The sequence below is a fragment of the Harmonia axyridis genome, chromosome 4 (genome assembly GCF_914767665.1).
Source record: "Harmonia axyridis chromosome 4, icHarAxyr1.1, whole genome shotgun sequence".
Classification (NCBI taxonomy): Eukaryota; Metazoa; Arthropoda; class Insecta; order Coleoptera; family Coccinellidae; genus Harmonia; species Harmonia axyridis.
Window position 1 is genome coordinate 16,226,673 of NC_059504.1, and position 22,800 is coordinate 16,249,472.

At 36.3% G+C, this 22,800-nt stretch overlaps 1 protein-coding gene across 1 annotated transcript in view; it reads right to left on the bottom strand.

Annotated features, from left to right (window-relative positions):
* Nucleotides 1-4,254: 4,254 nt before the first annotated feature.
* LOC123679147 (plasmanylethanolamine desaturase) overlaps nucleotides 4,255-22,800 on the bottom strand; it is a 28,628-nt gene continuing 10,082 nt past the window's right edge. The window contains exons 2-4 of the mRNA XM_045616567.1: nucleotides 14,263-14,474; nucleotides 6,242-6,460; nucleotides 4,255-4,606 (exon numbers count right to left, since the gene is read on the bottom strand). Coding sequence (XP_045472523.1) covers nucleotides 4,340-4,606; nucleotides 6,242-6,460; nucleotides 14,263-14,474 — 698 coding nt within the window. The 3' untranslated portion in view covers nucleotides 4,255-4,339. The remainder of the gene's footprint in view (nucleotides 4,607-6,241; nucleotides 6,461-14,262; nucleotides 14,475-22,800) is intronic.

A 22,800-nucleotide genomic window follows, 5' to 3' on the forward strand; every position in this document is an offset into this window, starting at 1 on the left:
TTAAATCATACCATAAATTGTTAAACACATTTTTTTGGCAAAAGTCGATATTATTATTCAACATAGTTGCCTTTGAGGGCGATACTGCATTTATAGCGATCTTCCAACTTTTTGATACCATTTTTGTAGTACGATTTAACTTTCGCTTCAAAATAGGCCTCAGTGTCAGCGATTACTTCTTCATTGGCGCTAAATTTCTTTCGAGCGAACATTCTTTTGAGGTCTGAGAACAGGAAAAAGTCGCTGTGGCCAGATCCGAATACGGTGTATACTGAATGCAGAAGCAATTCGAAGCCCAATTCATGCAATTTTGCCATTGTTTTCATTGATTTGTGATACGGCTCATTGTCTTGATGAAACAGCACCTTTTTTTCGTCAAATTGGGCTGTTTTTTAACGATTTCATCCTTTAAACGATCCAATAACAGTGGCTGAAATTTATAAGATTTTTTGACGATGTGTCGTTTGGGAATGACATTCCAGACTCGGTAGGATGATGGTATTTCACATCAGTGTGAAGTATCCTCATCCATGTTCCGTTTTTTAGAGAGAGGCCTTCAGCAACCAAGGTCATGTTTCACCTTTTTACTCAACTCTGAGTAGTTTAAATATTTAGGGTATGTTTCATTTTTAGAGAGAGGCCTTCAGCAACTGAAGTCTATTTCACTTTTTCCTTATTTCCATTTTCCTAAGTGCTCAGACAGGGGCGGATCCAGACGATGTTTGAGGGGGGGGGGCATAGAAAGTCACGGCTCATATAGATTAGCAAAACAGAGAAATTTTTTGTTGGTACCTACCGGGTCAATTGTTTTTTTATAGAAAATTGGATTTTAGTAAATCATATCATATTCAGTTTCCAAAATTTTTGTAGGACAAAAATAAGGAAAAATTCCACATATTCCATAAATATATTCCGTAAATTTATTTCATAAGAAAACCCAGGCGCAAGAAAGTATAAGGTGTAAAAAGAAAACCATTATTATTGCATAAAGAACAAGGCTTCAATTACCATAGTTAACACAGTTGTGTTTTAGGTGAACAGCTCTTGGTAGATAATTCCCTGCCAATCTCACTAAACACACAGCAAAACCTTCCTGGCCGTTTCCGAAGGTTCACCGCGTTTCGACCACGACCGTTTTTGCTTGACGTTGTCATAAATGATTCACTCTTCATCACCAGGTACCAAGCGTTTCAAAAATAGGGCGATTTTGTTGCGATTCTCCAGTGATTCGCAGTGGAAATTCGGTCCATGCGGTTTTTTGGTTAGCTCATGTGATATCCATACATCTAGTACCTTCTTGAGTTCAGCCTTATGCAAATAGTGTTCCAAACGGTTCATTGTGTTCTCTTAAGCTCTTGAGCAATCGAAACAGGACTCGACAATATCCATGCTTTTATCGATATTTTCGATAATTGGCCAGTGGCCTTTCAGTGCGTGGTGCATCTTTGACATCGAAATTACCGGAACGGAATCGACGAAACCAAAACTGCACGTGATTGGCTATTACAGTATAAGGGCAGAAACACTATTCACATTTTCAGCAGCCTGACTGGTATTTTTGTCTTTATCTAAGAAAAATTATAAAATATAGGGTATTTTCTTTTTGCTAGTGTCCATCATTGTGGCGCGCTCAAACTTAACTGAGTCAACTCATCACAAAACGGTTAGAATGTTTTTGTAGTGCGATATCTCATCTTTTTAACGCCATATAGTGCAACCCGATCGGACTTGTACAACGCAAGATACAGATAACTAAAGCCATCTATTGGACAAATAATGAATTCCTTTTTCTACACCTATTAAATTAAAACATATGATCAAATATTAAAAATTTAAGACTGCTGCAAATGGTTCTATGTATACAGTGGCGTACCCAGACATAAGCCTTGGGGGGGGATAAAGAAAAAAAATTTCAATTTTTCCTTCTTTTGAAGAATTTTTCCAAAGAATTTTGCTTACTCATAATAAGATTGATAAGATATAAGAGATATAAGATAAGATATATAAGGTTGTTACATATAATGGATATTCCTTCCCCCCCTTGGGTACGCCACTGTATGTATATGCATTAATGCCAATACATTCAAATTGTCTTCAACCATTCAAGTTCATATCCAATCTTTCACCCTTGTGAGTGCCCACGCATATTTTTCGATTTTTCAGGATACATTTTTATATTTATAAGGTCCGCGAGAGGGGGGGTTTACAGAAACATCTACATCAATATACCTAAGTTTTTCGTAGTTCCATCCAGTGTGAAACAAATTATAAATAAGCAAAACTTCGGAATAACGACTGAAATTGTAACCTATACAACATGTAAACAGGTGCATTTTGATATGTCTACATACACAAAAATAATGTTTTTGTTCCAAAGACTAAGTACAAATAAACTTTACTAAGTATACAAAAGTAAACATGATGATAAGCTGTTTATTCTTCCAATCAATCGAAAACTGTTTTAAATTTAGAAACGGAATTGTTATTTTGATATACCTAATCAATTTATTCTTTTGTTGAATGGACATCTCTGAAATTTTGTAGATTTCATCGTCACTTTAACAACATGCTATTTGGGTAGGTTGTTAAGAATAAACTCAATTTCAAAATTAAAAATTATATTTTTCGATACACCATTCAATTTGTTTCAGGATAAAACTGATTTTGCGCTGAAGTTGAATAACGGCTGACATTTTTTTCGGAAAATAAAAAATATTTTATACTTCCAATACTTAATTAAAGTGATTATTGATGGGTATGCCTGTACAGGGTGATGTAGTAGCTCACCAAAAAAATTTGCCATATGAAAGATCAAGTAATTTCAACAAAAAAACATTATGGGAATATATCTTCGATTTCAAGTACTTATTTAAGAAATTAAATGGCTTCAAAAGTTTCATTCATTATATTGATATGATTTATCAGTAACAAAAAAGTATGCTTGAAAACAATAGGCGCCTGGCTACGCCCGTGGAATCAGCCAATTGAAAACCCGACAGCATTCGTTCCACATTTTCAGTTCAGAACTTTTACGAAAAGCGGAGTCTGAATGACACTTATCAAGCCATTGTTTCGCTGGCACAGTATTTTTTCCCATAAAAACAGTGTTTCAACAATATACGAAACTCGTTTAAATCAATTTTTAAAACAACAACAAATGTAGCGGTATTTAACCTTCAATATCTAGATACAGACTTCATACTATGTGCCAAAAAACAAGAAAAAAATGGTATGGCACAGGGACTTATTGAGTGATCTGTTAAAAAGTTTTTCAAGTTTTAATTCTGGCTGAAAAGATAGAGTGATTTTTTTTTCATAAGCTGTAATAAAAAGTTCACTATAAAATTGTAGGTACATTTCTGATATATGTATACTTCATAAAACTATGGACTAACTTAACTTTGAATATGAATATCCCGCCAAGGTGTTAGTTTTAACCCCACTAATATTGTCTTCCACTTCCTTCCCTTATTACACAAAGCCTTTTTACTGCCTATTTTGACTTCTAATTTCTTGAAATTTGAATTTTCCCCCCGATGAATGGCACCATATCCTTTTTGATGTTTGTTTCAGGTTGTACTTAAATTGTTTCGATTTGTCTCCATCCTGAATAGCAGAATAATTATCAAAACATCAATGAAAAAAATATTGCCGCAGTGATTTTCTAATTATTTTATGAACTATGGATTATTTCTATAGGACTGACTTCAAAGCAGATTACCTAGAGTTTCAGGCATGGTCAAAAAAAGGCACGAGAATACCATAGATACTGTATAATGCTAGACGATATAAAATATAAGATACGAATAAATGCTGCATAAAATTTCAGGCATGGTCAGAAATAGGCACGAAAAAAAGTTATACCCTTGTAATTATGTTTTATATAAACAGTTAATTAATCCATTTCAGACGTGTGCTTTTAAAGAAATAGTCACGAAAAATGGCATACTGTTATTATGCTGCTGTCACCAATTATATCTATCTTATAGGACTGATTTTTGAGGAAATTATGTTAAATTTGGGGCACAAAAAAGGCACGAATGAATGCTGAAAGAAGAAATAGGCACGAAAACATGTTTTCATTATTATGCTTCATACCAATAATTAACTATATTAATTTAATACGAGTTTCCTCAAAGAAACAGGCACGAAAAAAGGCACGGTGTAATAAGGAATTCATTCTCGTTTGCCGTCAACGGCAGCTCCAAACCACCTTACAACTAAAAATAAGCGTTTTCAGTGAAATAACCCGAGTGATCCGTGCAAACATTTTATTAATCAATTCTCCACAGGGTGGGTGGAAAGTCTCATTAACTCCAGACAAACACCCTAATTAATATCACGATATCGAGCCTTTCTGCGCCCATTTCATGTCGTCGGCTCTCGGTCTACAACCGGTGGTGGCCTGCACTAGAAGCTCGAGTCCCGTCCAGAAGTGGATCTTTTCCAGAGGCCAGTTCAGCCACCCCGTCGTTATGCAGAAGTAGGTCTCGTGGGGCGCCACGTGGTGTATCCTGTGATGCTTGCGGGGCAGTACTATGTGACAGTCCTGCAGGAAAACCACCCAGCCAGGCAGGCCGAAGTAGGTGTGGGACCACTTGTGGATCTGAAAACGAAAGTGGATATTTGGTTGGTTCGGTCTTCGTTTGATGGGAATTTAGGTAAAGGCAGGAGCTTTTGCGCGCTTGTTCGAATTCGTATTTATTCAATTTTTCGTTAAGTTTAGTAGTTTATCTTTACTTGTAGATTTCTGCTTGATGGTATAAACAGGATATTCCTGAATTGAATGAAATGGCAGATTCCTCAGAAAAAAGGCCTATAAACAAGGGCCTGCAAACGCTTTGATGTCGAAATACCGGGTGTTACAATTTGTTTTTTTTTTCAAATTTTTTCTCATAATACCTTCTCTTCACAAAATATTCAACTTAAATTTTCATTATGTGATATGCTAATTTTGTTTTGAATGCAAATCTACAGGGTGATATTTTTTCTGGAACAGTGCCCGCTTCTTTCCTCCATAACTTTTCTTCAGCGGATCACTGGTAGTTAAGAAAAAAGTAAAAGGAAACTTTAATCCAGTACTAAAATCTGCTATCAATTTTGAAAAAAATTCAAACAATTCTCTCGTAATCTTGAGGAAAATACAAATTATTACAAAGATCTAGTAAGTAAGTTGTGATGAATAAATTAATTTTAAGTTTTGGTAATTATTTACCCAATCTATAGCGAAGATTAATGAAGATTCGAAACTGGTATAATCATCACAAAAAAGTAGGTCTACAAGAAACACCCTGTATCTCATTTGCAGGCACATGTTAATAGAACTTTTTTTTCTTAAAATTATTCGATGAATCTCTCATTTTTCTTTGTACCTCCATTTTAGGAACACCCTGTACAGGGTTACCGCCATTTTAAAAGATTCAGGGAAATGATTCATTTGAAACATTTGTTGTTCCAGGCTCTTCCCAACAAGTTATTTCAGTGGATCTTTCAAAATGAGCCATCATGTATGATTCAATGAAGTTTCTCTATTTCAGTATCGTAATGAGTTCATTACAGTACTAAAAACCATTCCATAATGAATTCATTACAGCATTGTTTTCAGTTATATTTTTCGTTTTGTGGTTATCAACACTGACTTCCAAACCTATCAAATTTCAACACACATCAATTGTCAATATAGTATAATTTGAATATACTGAATAGATTTCCAAATTATTCGCAATTTCTTTCAATTCGTGTGTTGTTAAATCGATTTCTTCAGACATAATTCGAAAAGTACGATTCAAATTCAAATTCCGTAGTCTGTCAATTTTCGTTACAGTCACACCAACTTCCAAGACACAATACAAAAGTCACTAAGATTACAATATTACACAAAACATGACTAAAATAGAGAAAATATCGTGTATTGCAGAAGGCAATTCCAACACTCGTGCGTAATTTTGCATACGTGTTGGAATAGGAGCCCATTCTGCAACTTGTTTTTGGATATACTATTAAATCATCATTCCTATTGGATAACCCTTTAAGAACAGTTGTCACAGAAGTATACTAAGTATCTATTTGTTTTACTATTTAATCTATTTGACCTCGAATTCTTCATTAGTAAGTCAAACTCAATAATCTGAGACTACTTCCAGCTTAAAATTATTAAAAAAACCACAGGCATTCGTGCAAAATGAAAGACCAAGTGCGCAACTATTCCTTGGTCCCAATATCACAGTACTACCAATGTTACCTGGTTAGTGAGGGCGATGAAGATGGCTAGAAGAAACACGTAACAGTTCCAAGTGAACTTCTTCTGCACCTCATCCTCTGGCAGAGTAACAAAATCCCAGAACATGCGTCCTAGAAACGGTATCGTAACCATAAAGTTATCACCGTTGGTTTCGATGAAATCGTGTCTTGTTATAGACGTTGGATCTATATGGTGTTCACGGAATGGACGTAAGAAATTCTGGAAAGAACGAAAAAATTAGTGAATTAGATATATGTAGCAGAATTATTAAGACACTGGTTGTTGGTTATCTTTAGTTTCGCAGAAGGGTAGATAGAACATCAACTCTACATAATGGCAGACCGAACTTATTTGCCAGAACTTGGCCACCCTGTATAATAGTATACTCTGCATGGTATAAAGAATGCAACAACAAGTTAGAATTTTTGGACCAAACTGGACATAAATGTTCAACTAGTTAAGAGTGGTAATTGATTGAAATTCCATTAAAATAATCTAGTAGCTATGTAAAATTTGCCGTTTTACTTGTTACAATCGAAATGATCTGGTATATTTCTTGGAAAATCAAATCTATTTTGGCATTATTTTTGGTTGCAAAATGGTAGCAAGATGACCAGGTGAGACGTGGCTAACGTCACAGTGTATAGTTTTGCGTTTAGCCGCATGTGGACCCCACTGTAGGAGTTATGGTATGAGGTGCTATTGTTTATGGTAGTAAATCTCAGTTGGGATTCATCCAAGGCAATATGAACGACACCGATATATTGATGAAGTGGTAGAATCTTCATTTCCTTCAGAATAATTTCCTTTCCCAAATTGCAAACCATTCGAAGAAGCTAACGTCAAAATTTTGCCGTGGCCACACGGATCTCCCGACCTTTACCCAATTGAACATGTGTGGGAAATGATGGGTAGAAGGCTGAATCAATTAGCCAATCCTCTACAAACGCTAGAAGCTCGCCAGCATTCATAACAGATTGCTTGGAGTACAATACAATTCAAGAGAAAATCGATTACCTGGTTGAAACCATACCAAAAAAGTGGTGTAATAGGCCAATTGATAAGTCCCCGGTCTACCATAGTAAAACACATTTATTTGGCAAAATTCGATTTCATCATTCACATAGTTGCCTTCGAGGGCGATACAACGATCTTCCAACTTTTGGATACCATTTTTGTAGTACGATTTGTCTATCGCTTCAAAATAGGCCTCGGTTTCGGCGATTGCTTCTTCATTGGCGCTAAATTTCTTTCCAGCGAGCATTCTTTTGAGGTCTGAGAATAGGAAAAAGTCGCTGGGGGCCAGATCTGGCAATTACTGTGGATGCAGAAGCAATTCGAAGCCCAATTCATGCAATTTTGCTTTTTTTTTCATTGATTTCTGACACGGCGCATTGTCTTGATAAAACAGCACCTTTTTTATTCAAAGGAGGTCGTTTTTTAACGATTTCATCCTTTAAACGATCCAATAACGCTATATAATAATCGCTTTTGATGGTCTGGTCCTTTTGGAGGTAATCAATGAACATTATACCTTTCGCATCACAGAAAACTGATGCCATAACCTTGCCAGCTGACTGTTGTGTTTTTCCTCGCTTTGGATTGGGTTCATCGTGTGCAGTCCACTAATCTGACTGTCGATTGGACTCCGGAGTGAAATGATGGAGCCACGTTTCATCCATTGTCACATATCGACGCAAAAATTCAGGTTTATTGCACTTAAACAGCTTCAAACACTGCTTAGAATCATTAACACGTTGTTGCTTTTGATCGATTGTGAGCTCGCGCGTCACCCATTTTGCACACAGCTTTTTCATGTACAGATATTTGAGAATGATATGATGTACACGTTCAGATGATATCTTCGCAATATCTGCTATCTCCATCAACTTCACTATACGGCCATTCAGAATTGTTTGTGAACTTTTTTGATATTTTCGTCGGTGACAGCCTCTTTTCGGCGTCTACTGCCTTCGTCGTCTTCGGTGCTCATTTCACCATGTTTAAACTTAGCATACTAATGGTTGATTTTTCTGGTGCAGACCCCGGAAACTCTTCATCAAGGCAACTGTATTTTTCCCTTCAAAAAGCAATATTTTATCAGCACACGAAATTCTGTTTTTTTCCATCTTTTTTCGAATAACAAAAGTAGCTACACTCACAACGCAATATCTCACAAACTAATGGTCGGAGTGCTGTCAAATTTTGACACGTATCGTTTGAAGATTGGTACTGACTAAAAATCATTTGTATTTAATACTAGCACCGCAATCTGTGCATCAGACCGGGGAGTTTACAATTGACCTAATACTTCATCATGAGAGCGAGCCAATCGAAGCGAACTACCCCTTGAAGAAGCACCTCTGTTGTAGGCGAAACATCATAACAGACGGAAATTTCATTTCCTTTCTAATATAATCAATAAAAATATGTGAAATAACTTCATGAATGCGGAGCCATCCAATGCACGCGATTGGTTCAATCCCTCATACCATAACACAATATCTGTGCGGCCCCCCTCTGGGCAAGGTGAACCAAATAAACACACGTTTTTCCGACTGCCAAACGGAGAGACCTGAAGACGCCACGTCCATATGAAACAGAGTAGTCGCCCTATTGATCGACATTTTCGAACTTTTCACCCCATACGATTACAGCTATCTTTCGTATAAGCAAAGCACGAATTGAAAATTACCAAGACTGAATCACGATTGTGATTGCGATGCGGCTTTCGTTCACGTTATAATTAAGTCGGAAAATGTCGGAACGATACTGCAGTAGACGCAAGTAAACAAGAGATATTATCGTATGCTATCGGAAGTGGTATTTAAACAAGAAAATCCATTTTCATTATAGGAATATTTCGATGTTATAGTCGTGGACGTTTTGAAGAAAATCCGCAGGTTAGTTTGCTTTCTTCTCTCAACCTTCTACTGCTTCGTAGAGCTAGTTGTCTGGTTGGCTAAGTCATTTGAGCCCAACACTAAATTATGTGAAGCTGAATATTGGCTTAAATGGTCTTCGGAGTGTCCTCAACGACTTAGGGACTTGTTTGAAGTCCCTAAGTTTATCTTGCTCTATAGTATAGGGCACAAAAACAGGAAAACAGTATGGTCCAGTAGATATGTACATTTCATCTTAAGGTAAAGTGGAATGGACATCATCCCAACCGTATTTTATTTTTCCCACTCTTTCAAACATGGGCCCTAGGACATACTTTTCCTGTACGTTGTAAGTGAGTGCGATACCATCTCAGCACCCTTTGTTTTTGGGAAGAAAAATATATAGGGTGTTTTTTTCGAGGTATATAACTTTAAGTTGGCATTACTGTTCAAGATGGCGACCGATTCAACAGCTGTCAAGTGATTTATTCTCAGTTTGGTTTGGCAACTCATCACGAATAGACTCACGTCTGAACAACGCTTGAAAATAGTGCAATTTCATTTCGAAAATAATGGTTCTGTGCGGAATACGTATCGCGCACTACGTCCATTAGCGATGAAGCGCACTTCTGGTTGAATGGCTACGTCAACAAACGAAACTGCCGCATTTGTAGTGAAGCTAATCCTCAAGTGTATGTCGAAACACCGTACATCCAGAAAAACTGACTGTTTAGTGCGCTTTATGGGCTGGTGGAATCATTGGTCCGTACTTTCTTCAAAAACGATGATGGCCAGAACGTTACAGTCAATGGTGATCGGTATAGAGCCATGATTACTAACTTTTTCATTCCTGAATTGAACAACCATGATGTCCAGGAGCTGTGGTTCCAACAAGACGGCGCAACATGTCACACAGTTTGTGCTACAATCGATTTATTGAAAGACACGTGTGGTTACGGCCTGATTTCACGTTTTGGACCTGTGAATTGGCCTCCAAGATCTTGTGATGTAACACTGCTAGACTACTTTCTGTGGGGCTATGTAAAGTCATTGGTCTATGCGGATAAGCCACAAACCATTCACCATTTGGAAGACAAAATTCGCCGTGTTATTGCCGATATACGGCCACAAATGTTGGAAAAAGTCATCAAAAATTGGACGTCAAGATTGGACTACATGAGAGCCAGCCGTGGCGGTCATATGCCAGAAATCATATTTAAAATGTAATGCCACAAGATTATCTTGTGGATAAATAAAATTCATGTCAATCGAATAATCCATCGTTGTTTTATTGCAATTTAAAGTTCTATAGCTCTAAAAAAAAACCCTTTAGATGTATCAGATGATGGTTCCCAACACCAAACAATGGATGCTACACCAAAACAGCTCCGCATAGTACGCTGATAACATCTCAGCACCCTTTGGTATTGGGAAGAAGATGGTGATATAGATGTATCAGATTCCCAACTCCACAACAATGGGTGCTACACCAAAACAGCTCCGCATATAGTACGCTGTTTGGGCATAACTAGTTGCACCACCGCTGGCTGCCACTGTAGAAAGGCTGGTCTAATGAGCTCCGCAGTATTCAAGCACTGTGTGGGCACAGCATGCGAAAACAGTCCTTGGACGAAAACTACGAAGTTGATGCTGACGACGAGAGTGAAGAAAATCTCATATTTACACCTCTTCCAGACATGGTGATAGACTTCGAAAACATGGGCTACGATGACGAAGACGTCGAGGATGGTGCAGCAACCCCCAAGCGCAAAAAATAGTTGGTGGCTCCAACAAGTTTTTGTAAAGGGTGTTTTTTTTAGAGCTACAGAACTTTAAATTACAATAAAACAACGATGGATTATTCGATTGACATGAATTTTATTTATCCGCAAGATAATCTTGTGGCATTACATTTTGAATATGATTTCTGGCATATGACCGCCACGGCTGGCTCGGATGTAGTCAAATCTGGAGGTCCAATTTTCGATGACTTTTTCCAACATTTGTGGCCGTATATAGGCAATAACACGGCGAATGTTGTCTTCCAAATGGTCAAGGGTTTGTGGCTTATCCGCATAGATCAATGACTTTACATAGCCCCACAGAAAGTAGTCAAGCGGTGTTAAATCAAAAGATCTTGGAGGTCAATTCACAGGTCCAAAACGTGAAATTAGGCGGTCACCAAACGTGTCTTTCACTAAATCGATTGTGGCACGAGCTGTGTGACATGTTGCGCCGTCTTGTTCGAACCACAGCTCCTGGACATCATGGTTGTTCAATTCAGGAATGAAAAAGTTAGTAATCATGGCTTTATACCGATCACCATTGACTGTAACGTTCTGGCCATCATCGTTTTTGAAGAAATACGGACCAATGATTCCACCAGCCCATAAAGCGCACCAAACAGTCAGTTTTTCTGGATGTAACGGTGTTTCGACATACACTTGAGGATTAGCTTCACTCCAAATGCGGCAGTTTTGTTTGTTGACGTAGCCATTCAACCAGAAGTGTCGACGATTTTGTCGACGATAAAATGGACGTAGTGCGCGATACGTATCCCGCACAGAACCATTATTTTCGAAATAAAATTGCACTATTTGCAAGCGTTGTTCAGAAGTGAGTCTATTCATGATGAATTGCCAAACCAAACTGAGAATGAATCACTTGACAGCAGTTAACTCGGTCGCCATCTTGAACAGTTATGCCAATTTGAAGTTATATACCTCGAAAAAAACACCCTATACATAAATTGTATACCTATGCTTGCATGAATGTATGTACTACCATTATTCTTATTCCTATCATTATTTTCAATTAATTCTTGGTTTATTATTTACTGATTTTTACCTTGTCTATCTGATTATTGATGTTCGAAATAATTATAGGTCGATAGGAATTTATAGTTAGGCGATAACATGTCATGATAGCATTGAAATATCTACATTCACAAAAACATAGAATTTCAGTCGAAGCTATCTCCTCATGTTTTGATACGTCGATATAGATGAGTAATTACTATAATTACCATAGAACCGATATTAATTAATTTGTTTTTTTGCCAATTTTTGACATTTTGAGATAATTCCTCTAATTCCGATCCATTTTGTATCTCGGTTAATATTGTGTTTAAAAAGAAGTTTATGGATACATAATCATAGGGAATTTAATTCTCTATAAATTTAAAAACGAACGTTTCGATCGAAAACTAATTAGGTTAGAAGTTATGAGCAAAAAACCGAAAAAAGGCCGAAAATTTGGGCTGTTGGGACAGTTAGTGATGTAGAGAATTGAAACCGTGTGCGTCGCTCAAGAACAACTGAAAATAACGCTGGTGTAGCCTGTAGTGTTGACGGAAACCCAGGTTTGTCGATTCCTCGTCGAACTTCGAAATTGGGCATTCTACAAACGAGAATGGACTGTATTTATATAAATATTTATACAAAGACTAAGATTTAATTTTACCGAGACGACACTACGTGCCACACAAGCAACGAAACAATCGCAATTTCGCAGAAAAAGTTTCCTGACCAATTTATTTCTCGAAGAGGTGATCACAATTGGCCACCGAGATCTTTTGATTTAACACCTCCAGACTTTTTTCTTTGGGGTCATGTGAAAGATAAGGTCTATGCCGATGCCCTTCAATCAAGACTTTAAAGTTGGAAATCGGGAAGTTATATACATATAATATAATAATATATAGGATCCAGTTATTGTTACCTGTAAATAATCGAGATGGTCAACCGGATGCTTGGAGACCTATTAGTTTCTTCAAGTGTCGAGGGCATGACAGTTTCAATGAATTTACAGGGAACGAATTGTTATTGTACATATAATGTAAAAAGGATGTGTTATTCTTCGAGGTGTCGAAGATATGTCATGGAGTTGTAAATCTTGAAGAGATTTACTGGGGGGTTGGGAAAGTTCGAAGACAACACGGTTGTACCAGATGTGTCACATCTGTGTATCAGGTTCTAGTCCTTCGAGAATATTCGATTTCCAGGAATCCGCGAAGATCTTTGTGGGCGGTACGGCAAAGCTCTTATTGGACTAGGGGATGGTACTTTTCCTAAGGGTGTGGTCAAGCCGGAAGGAGGGAAGGATATTCAGGGTGGACGGGGTGAGTTGCGGTCAGGGAGACAGAGTAAGTTCGAGTCGAGAGAAGTTCAAGTTAAGTCGAAGACGAGAAAAGTTCGGTCGGTCAACCTAAGTCGAAGTAAGAGTAAGTCTAGTCGGTTGAAACTTAAGACGTAAGACGAAAAGACGGTTCGCGGACTAGATTAAGACGAGTAACAAACGAATCAAAGACGAGACGACCGAAACTTGTAATAAGACAAAGACGAGATATTCGAAGACGCTTCGAGTAATTAACACTCGAGTCAAAGACGAAATTCAGTACCGTAGTGAGAAACTTGTTATAAGGACGATATTAGGATCTTCTCAATACTGAGTTTGTACTGTATAATTGTGGCTTTGTAAATAGATGTTAATAATTGAAAAGAGTTTAATTATTACAAATCCAACAAAGTCACGGAGAAAAAGACGAAAGGCCAGGTAATCGAATCATACCTCTAGACGATCGATTAACCAAGCCTACATACATACAGCATCAAATGTGCGAATTGGTCATGGAACATTTCATGGAAACTAAATGGTGTTGCAACCGTAGCAGTGGCGGCTATTTGGGCTTTGGCTGATATAATTTTCTATCGTTATTGGCATCTCTTGAAATATACCTACTGTTTTTTTATTTTTAATTGATTGGAAGACCCTTTATTACTTTGGGACTTTTTGAATGAGTTTGAGGACACTCAATAGGCCAACTGTGTCAATTTTCTGCTTCAGAGTATAAACTCAGAAACCCTGGTCATGTAGAGCTAGTTGACAAAAGTTCCCATTTTGACAAGTTGGCCTTCTTCGTATCTAAAAACGACACACACCTTTTAATGTAATCTCAGTACAGTCAACACGTAAGCCAATTTCATGATAGGAAAAACCAACATCCTAGAGTCTTATCTTGCGCTGAAGATATGAACAACTATGTTAGTCCAAAATTCTACTTTTTTATACAGGATATAGTAGCGGGAATCCCACTGTCCCAAACAACAAAGATTAGTCATATCACAGAAGTATACTCACTTTTCCCAATATGGGAAAGTCTACGGAACCCCAGGTGTCTGCTGCCCAGTGGAAGAATCCAGAACAAAAATCTGCAGTGACGATCCCTCCAAAAGCAGCTGCCACAATGGCGTTCATATTCTCTATTTTCAAATTCTTAATTATAAGGAATAAATTGACTACTATCAAGGCTATGCATATTCCTACACATATGCATTCTTGTGTTCTCTTTCCTGCAAAAAATAAAGTCAATAAGAATTCGGAATTATTGAAAATATTTGTCAAATATTCAATGATCAGTAGAAGTTAGGAATATTGAAATCGAAGAAAATTTCGTCAAAAAGTGGCACGTGTCTTTATTTTAATTTTGAAAAACCGTTTTACAGCCTTTGACAAGACTTGAATAATATTTTGATGTGAAAAGATAAATGTTTATTCGGAAAGTTATACCTATCATGTATATATTTATGTTCCAATAAAAAATTCATTCAATTCTTTTTTTCCATTCCAAAAAAATTAATAAATCAGGACTTTCTGCAATGACGTACTCTTTAAAATGAATAATAATGAAAACCTTAATAAATTGTTGGTCTCTAGCGTGAAATTAAGCAATTTTTGAACTGATCGCTGAAACGGTATAGACCCCTCTTAAGCCCTATTTTCAGCAAAGAAGTTTAAGACTTGTTATATAATGAAGGGTTATCTATTTTGTGATTCTGAAATTAAACGTTAATAAAAAACTGTCATTTAGTTTAGAATAACCTTACGGGCAATATCAGATGATAATTCTAACTATTGATGATTGCTATTGATTGAAAGTGAGGATTATTATTTGTATAATCCCACAAAAAATCCAACGGCGATAAATCATCAGATCTTGATGGCCAATTCACATCACCGAAACGATGAATTGGACGTCCCTGAAATTTTTCTTGATACAATAAAGCCAAAAAGGGTGGTGTTGAGTGGCTTGTTGCACCATCTCTTCTAATTCCATATAATTCATTTCAGGCCAAAAAAACGGTAATCATTTGGATATAGCTATGAGAATTCAAGGATTGAGAGACACCTTCATTTTCAAAAAAGTAAGGGCCAATCTCTCCACCAGACCTAATTGAATACCATCCAGTGACTTTTGGTGGATTAAATGGTCTCTCAGCAGTTACATGAGGATTTTCACAAGAAAATTTTGATTGTTTACATAGCCACCAAGTGAAAAATGTGCTTCGTCGCTGAAAAAAATTTGATGCGAAAAATCGTCACTATAATGTTGTTCTATAAGCACCAAATCGGTCTATGTTCTACGCAGGACGGACAATCAAATCTAGATGCAAAAAACCCCTTAGCGTGCCGTAAGAGAGGGCCAAATGTTGTACGCGCCAGGGAATGGATAAATTTGGATCTTCTTCATCATTTTCACTTACAGCAGCAATATTTTTGGTCAAACATGCGTTTTGTTGATGTATGGGCCTTAAGACTTCAATCAATGTTTTACCAATTGTACGCTCAGATGGACGATTATGTTGACCATAACCTGCCGTAATGTGCGAAACGCATTTACTATAGAATCATTATTTTTGTAGTTTTCACACATTAACCAGTAGATATGATTTCAGCCATGAAGAAAAAATGCTGAGCAATTCCCCTTTATCGCTTAAATAAATAATGCTTTATTACATGTTGAAATTACTTCTCAGAAAGTGATATTCGTATCTCATTTTTATTTTATTTTGCGTGTCAAAGTTCCATCACCGGTAGTTATCATTCCATAAATAGATAATTGTAGATGGGTTATTAGAAGGGAGTCGTTTGTCGAAATTTAATATGTAGAATGCAATTATGATGTGAAAACTGCGTAGTTGCATAAACAAGGAAATTGTGATGTTAATATAAAATTATCATTAAATTCATTGTGAGTAAACAACTGAACGAGAATATATCGAGTGTTTCTGAATACGAAAAATAATTCAGTTCGATTTCTGTTTTTCCACTCAATATCTTGATGAGGTTTGTTGAGCTTTTGGGTGGAAATTCGTTCACAATAATGGTGTGTTACAAAAAATGCTTGAGTTTTGTTTCTGAAGAACCAGTTCTTTTTGGGGAATTTGATCCCTCGAACACATAAGGCTTTTATAATTTTTTCTTTTTACTCTTACATTTTGATCACATTTGAATACACTGCGTACCACTCACTCGCATAAGTTTGTGATACAGTTTAATAAAGGGTTTTCCAATAAAATTTTCCATTTTAATATAGAAAAAAAATATATATTTTAAGAGAAATCGATGGATCTTTTTTTCATTGTAAAGAGGAAGGTATGTCATTTAAAGAAGGGATGCCACGACAATGGTTGCAGAAAATTATCCTTTTCATGAAAATTTCCAAGACGAATTCGCACTTGGTAATCGAAAAAAAATTTTTGACGACAACGTTTACTCTTATCTGTTATGTGAGAATGAAAGGTTTGATAACGAAGTTTCAACCAAAAATCACTCGAAATATTAGCATTTTTTTGAAATCCGATTCGATTGTTCTACTCTTATATAGGGTGTTCCTAAATTAGAGGTACGAAGAAAAATGAGAATTTCCTTGAATCATTTTAAGAATAAAATGTCCTATACATGGGCCCGCAAACGCTTTGTTTTCGAGATATAGGGTGTTCCTTGTAGTCCTACTTTTTTGTGATGCTTATAACAGTTTATCGACTCTTCATAAATATTCTCTACAGATTGGGTAAATGAGTAGGTACCAACCAAAACTTATAATCAATTTTATTCATCACAGCTTACTGGATCTTATGATAATTTGAATTTTCCTGACGATTACCGAAGAACCGACAAGAAACCAAAAAGTGTAGTACTGGACCAGAGTTTCTCTCTACAATTTTCTAAACTATCAGTGGTGCACCAAAAAAAATTACCCCCAGTACCCCCTCATTTCTACGCCCTTGAGTCTTTAGGAAAAATACTATGTAATGTCGTTTGTAGAATGCCTAATTCCCCAGGAATTCACAAAATTAGGATTCGTCAGCAGTAGAAACTACAGCAGCAATATTTTCCTCGATATTCTCAGTTGTTCTTGAGCTACACACACGGTGTCGATTCTTCACATCAATAACTTGTCCCAAGAGATCAAATTTTTCCATAAATTTTACTATTGCCAGCAAAGAAGGTGCTTCACGACGAACCAAGAGTGCTTCAGTTTTTCGAACATTGCAAAATTTTCACCTTTTTTGTGGTAAATTTTAACAAATTCAATGCGTTGTTGAAGCGTGTATTGTTTCATTATTAGTAAAGGCGTAGTTCCGACTTGTCAAATGTCAAAAGATGACAGATGCCCAGATAGCGGGCACTTAATTGACTATTGCACAATAAAGGTTGCTAAAAATATAAATTCTAAATTGGTTCGAACTGCAAAATTAGCGACTTATTTATTTCTAGAGTAAATAAGCATTTCCCGCTACCGATCAGATAACTTTGTTTCCGCTGAACCAATTACAAACTAAATTGGGCGAAATAATTAGACATGAAATGGTGTAGGGTCGATATAAACCACTCAAGTTCTTGTGAAAATGCCTATTTGACCGGAAAATCGATCTGTTTCAACATTGAAGGAAAATATATATTTATTCTTGTGCCTTGAGACAATTGTCATCGATTTTCTTATACGAAACATCTAATGATGCGTGCACATTTGGAATCAAAATACACACTAGAAATATTTCAGATGAAGGTTCATGTCTGCGTCAGGTCATTTCTAAGGAACGAAAATACAAGTGTCCCGAAAGTAATTCTTATCTGTTGTTACGGAAATATTGGTTAATTTTTTCAATATTCTTCTTGAAGTTTCTATGGTTCTGGTAATGTGATCAACATGAAATTTCGCGTTAAGATTGAAATTGTTATAATGAATCTGCACGTAAAATTTCAACTCAGTCGGATCAGTTTTCACTGAAATATTAGGATTTTTTTTTCGATATTCAGCCTGAATTTTCCATGGTTCTGATGAGGCGATCAACAAGAAAGCTTGAAAGTATTAACTGTACAACTTTGCTTCCGCCGTTTAACAATAAATGGCTGTAGCGGTAAGTGGTAGTTGAAATAAATAGATCATAGATGTCATAGAATAAGCTTAGGTAGTTGTAAACATATCGCCATCGAAATATTAGTCGATTTATGTCTGCATCATGAAGATATTCTCGATTAAACTTGTCAGCTTACGATCCAAATTCTCCTCATTTACGGGAGGTTTTAATTTTCTGCTTTTATATGAAGAAAGCGGCTGAGGCTCATCGAATGCTCTCAAATAATAATAAATAGTTTCAATGCTTCAAAAACGGCAATTTTGACGTCAAAGAGCACCTGGTGGAAAAGAGAAGGTTTTCGAAGATACAGAATTGGAGGCATTACTTGATCAAGACTCGTGTCAAACGCAACAAGAATTGGCAGGATCATCGAGAGTGACGCAATAAGCCATTTTAAAACGCCTGAAAGTCATGGAAATGATTCAGAAACAAGGAAATCGGTTGCCGTAAGAGTGAAATCGAGTGATGTTGAACGGCGTTTGTTTGCTTTTGAACAGCTGCGTACAAGGCAAAGACGAAAGGGCTTTTTGCATCGCATTGTGACTGGAAACGAAAAATGGGTTTATTACAATAATCCCAAGCGCATAAAATCATGGGGATATCCCGGCCGTGCTTCCACGTCGACTGACAAACCGAATATTCATGGTTCCAAGGTCATGCTCAGTATTTGGTAGGACCAGCTCGGCCTAGTGTATTATTATTTGTTAAAACCGACTAAAACAATCGCAGGCGATCGTTATTGAACGCAATTAATGCGTTTGAGCTGAGTATTGAAAGACAAACGGCTGTAATACAACGAGAGACATGATAAAGTGATTTTACAGCATGACAATGCTCGACCCCATGTTGCGAAAGTTATCAAGACATACTTGGAAACGTTGTTTCAATCAATGGCACACGGCCTGACTGACCAGCACCATAGTATAAGGTGCCAGCACTTCCCCTCTTATGAAGAAGTGAAAGATTGGATCGATTCGTGGATCGCTTCAAAAGATGACCAATTTTTTCAACGCGAGATTCGTACGCTGCCCGAAAGATGGGAGAAAGTGGTGGCCAGCGATGGACAGTACTTTGAATCATAAATGTATAACCAGTTTTTCACCGAATTCGAAATTCGAAAAAAAAAATGGCGGAAGCAAAAATGTACGCCTATGTATTATTTTTTATCTGCTCAAAAATCTCAACTTGGTCGGACCTGTCATCACTGAAATATTGAGTATTTTTGCTAGTTTCGGTAAATCGATCTGAATGAAGATTTGCACGAGGCTTGAAAATATTATTTTACAACTAAAAGTGGAATTTCAGCTCCATCGTATTTGTAGTGTTGAAATTATTAGGAAAAATAAATCATTTGGAATCTGGATGTTTATATTATTCCCCAAATTCTTGATGGAATTAATGAACCAGACACAACTGAGTTGGAATATTCAACAATTCCTGGAATTGAAGAATAAAATAATCTATAAACACAAAAATTTCATTCGATCTCATTCCAATTGTACATTCTAAATGTAGATCTGAGCTTTTTGTGTTGAAGCGAGAAAGTTTTCATTGGAATTCTAATCGTTTCGCACAAATAGTTCACTCGTTCGTCAACGTACGAAATAAAGAAATCATCGAAAAATTCATGCGAAACATTCGTATATCTGTAACGTAAACTGGCGATAAATAATAGAATTATTATGATGTTATTCCACGTGCTCTACCGAGTGTTAATAGATACTTGTGACATCATCTTCATGATTGGAAGCACACCTACTTGTGATTCCATAAAAAGTTGTGTTCTAAGGCTTTATGTATGCTGACTATTATGATTTATGAGCTTGATGGGTCATTCTTCCAGATATTCTTTTCAAATTGAACACATTTCACGGAAAAAATTGTATTTTCGACAGATCAACATTTATTGTCAATAAAAATTGGACAAAATGTCACATCAACATTTTCTACAATAAAATATGATAGTTCTTCTGTGAGTTTGAATAGATCCATTTTTCCTATAAAGAGACAATGAAAATATAGGGCGTTCGAAGCAACATTGAATTCTAATCTCGAATAGATTGCTATAGGAGAAATCTAATGAATCAATGTCTTAACGTATAGACGATAACTTTCGAAAGGAAAGAACTAAAACTTGAAATTTTCAGAGTAAGTTGAATGTCCCAATTATCGACAGTGTCCTAATTATCGACAATTTCGTTTTCTACCTAATAAGATGAAGAGAACTCTTATGAAAATTTTCATTCTACAAGTTACAACTTCGTAGTTTCCTGAACATATATGAATTTACCACCAACTTCTCCTGAGCATCCCTTTTTTATGATGATTTTTGATTTCCTATTAGAAATACACTTTTAACGTTCCACTGAATAGTTGTTTCGTTGGTATGTTCAATAAACCCCCAATTTTCTATGTACCAATTATTATCAACATACTGTTTTTCAACAAATTATCAAATAGCACGAATACAAAAAATTTTGATCTCGATACTTAGTAGGTAACTTAATGTCGATAAATGATGTGACCTTATGTCGATTACAAAAACTGAATACAAACTATTAAATCATCAATTTTATGGAAATCTATTAATTATACAAGTTCTGTAATTAGAGTCAGTTCAAAGAATATTGGAATTTTCTCCAAGCTTCAATCGACATTCGATTATGACTCTTTTTGATGATATTGATGACCATTCTTTCAAGAATGTCGAGAATCGGATCACTCATGTGATGGTTATTGGCCATACTTAATTTCCAGTCACAAAAAACAAATCCAAAACGGTCAGAAGGTTACAGTATCAGAAGAAATGCATTTCTGTGTTCGTGTATAATTGGACAAATTATTGATTTTCTTATCATTTCTTGACTATTTTTCAATTTGTTGCAAGCATCTTCGATTCTCTGAAGAAGTTGCATGCTATCGTTTATTCGTTTCAAGTAAACTTCTTATTTTAAGTAACCCTATACAAAATAATCGATGGGATTCAAGTCAGGCCAGTTATGAGGCCCACCCCTACCTATCCAACGATTCGAATAATTTTCGTTGGAGAAATCGAAATCGAGAAATAGCATTGAAGTGAGGTGCAGCCCCATCATATAAAACACGTATAATATTTTGTACATAATAAAAACGAACGTCGTTGTCTGAGATTCGACTAGATATATTGAGTATTAAAATCGCATGCAGAAGTTTGAGAAATACCTTGCTCCCTTTAGTTTTGCTCCTTTATTCGAATATCCAAATAAATTCAAGGATTTTTTTTTATAAAGGGTGTTTTTTTTTATTGAATCTTATTTATCAATTTTTCCTAGATTTTTCGAAGAAAAAATTCAGTTACTCTGTATGAAGTAGTTTTTGCAGAAAAAAAAACATACCATATCTATAGGGTGGTTTGAAAGTTACGGGTAATTGAAGAAATTGTCAAAATTAATAAAACACTCTGTATCGCGATTATAAAGAGACTGACTTCATTTTTTTTGAAAAATATTGATGAAAATCGTAAATATCCACCTTTTATCGGCTCAATAAACCTCGCTGAATAATTTAAGACGATTAAAAAAATTCGTCAAATTAGCGTTTTCGTAGCCGAATGCGAAATATCGATAGACGAAATGTTTTATGAAGCCCCAATTACGAACGCCACTCTACCACCAGATCGATGAAAATACCGGCTTGAATTACACCTGATGGAAGCCCCTGATTTTGAAGAGTACCAACAACCTAGCGACGAATGTATCGGCATTCGGTGCCCTATTTTATCCAAATATCGCCTAACGTTATGACTAATGCGTGAGCGAAGTGAATAAATAAAACGAATGACATCAGTTTGGGACTCCCTGAGCCGCAACCGAAAGATACCAGTATGTGACGGCTCCGATGCGTCGGTAAAAAAATGTTGTAGTGCTTTAATTAATTCGAGTGGCATTGGAAATGCGTTCATTCTAGTTTTCACTGGCTGTGACGGCGGGGAAACGTTTCCAGTTTGTGTTTACTGTTTTTCCTAACAATAAGTTTCGGGCCCAATCAGTAAAAATACTATTTTTCTCAGACAATCGACTTAATTCATCAACATAGTCACCTTCAAGATTGATACATATACTTCAAGGCTCCTCTAACTTTTCCATAACTTTTCAGTACAAAGATTCGTCGTTGCTTTCGATTTAGGCTTAAACATCATCAATCACTTTTTCATTTGAGCCAAATTTCTGTCCCTGGAGCATTTTTTTGAGGACAGAAATCACTGGGGGTCAGATCTGGAGGAAAAGCTGGATGGTAAAGCAGTTGAAAGCGCAATTCGTACAATTTGACTATGGTTTTCATCGATCTTTGATAAGAGCATTGTGTTGGTAAAAGAGACCGTTCTTCTTTTGCATTTGAGGACGTTTTTCCTAATTTATGCACGTAATCCATTCAATAACGTTATGGTTTCATCTTTTCAAGATAGAAAATGAACAATATATAGGTACCCAAAATA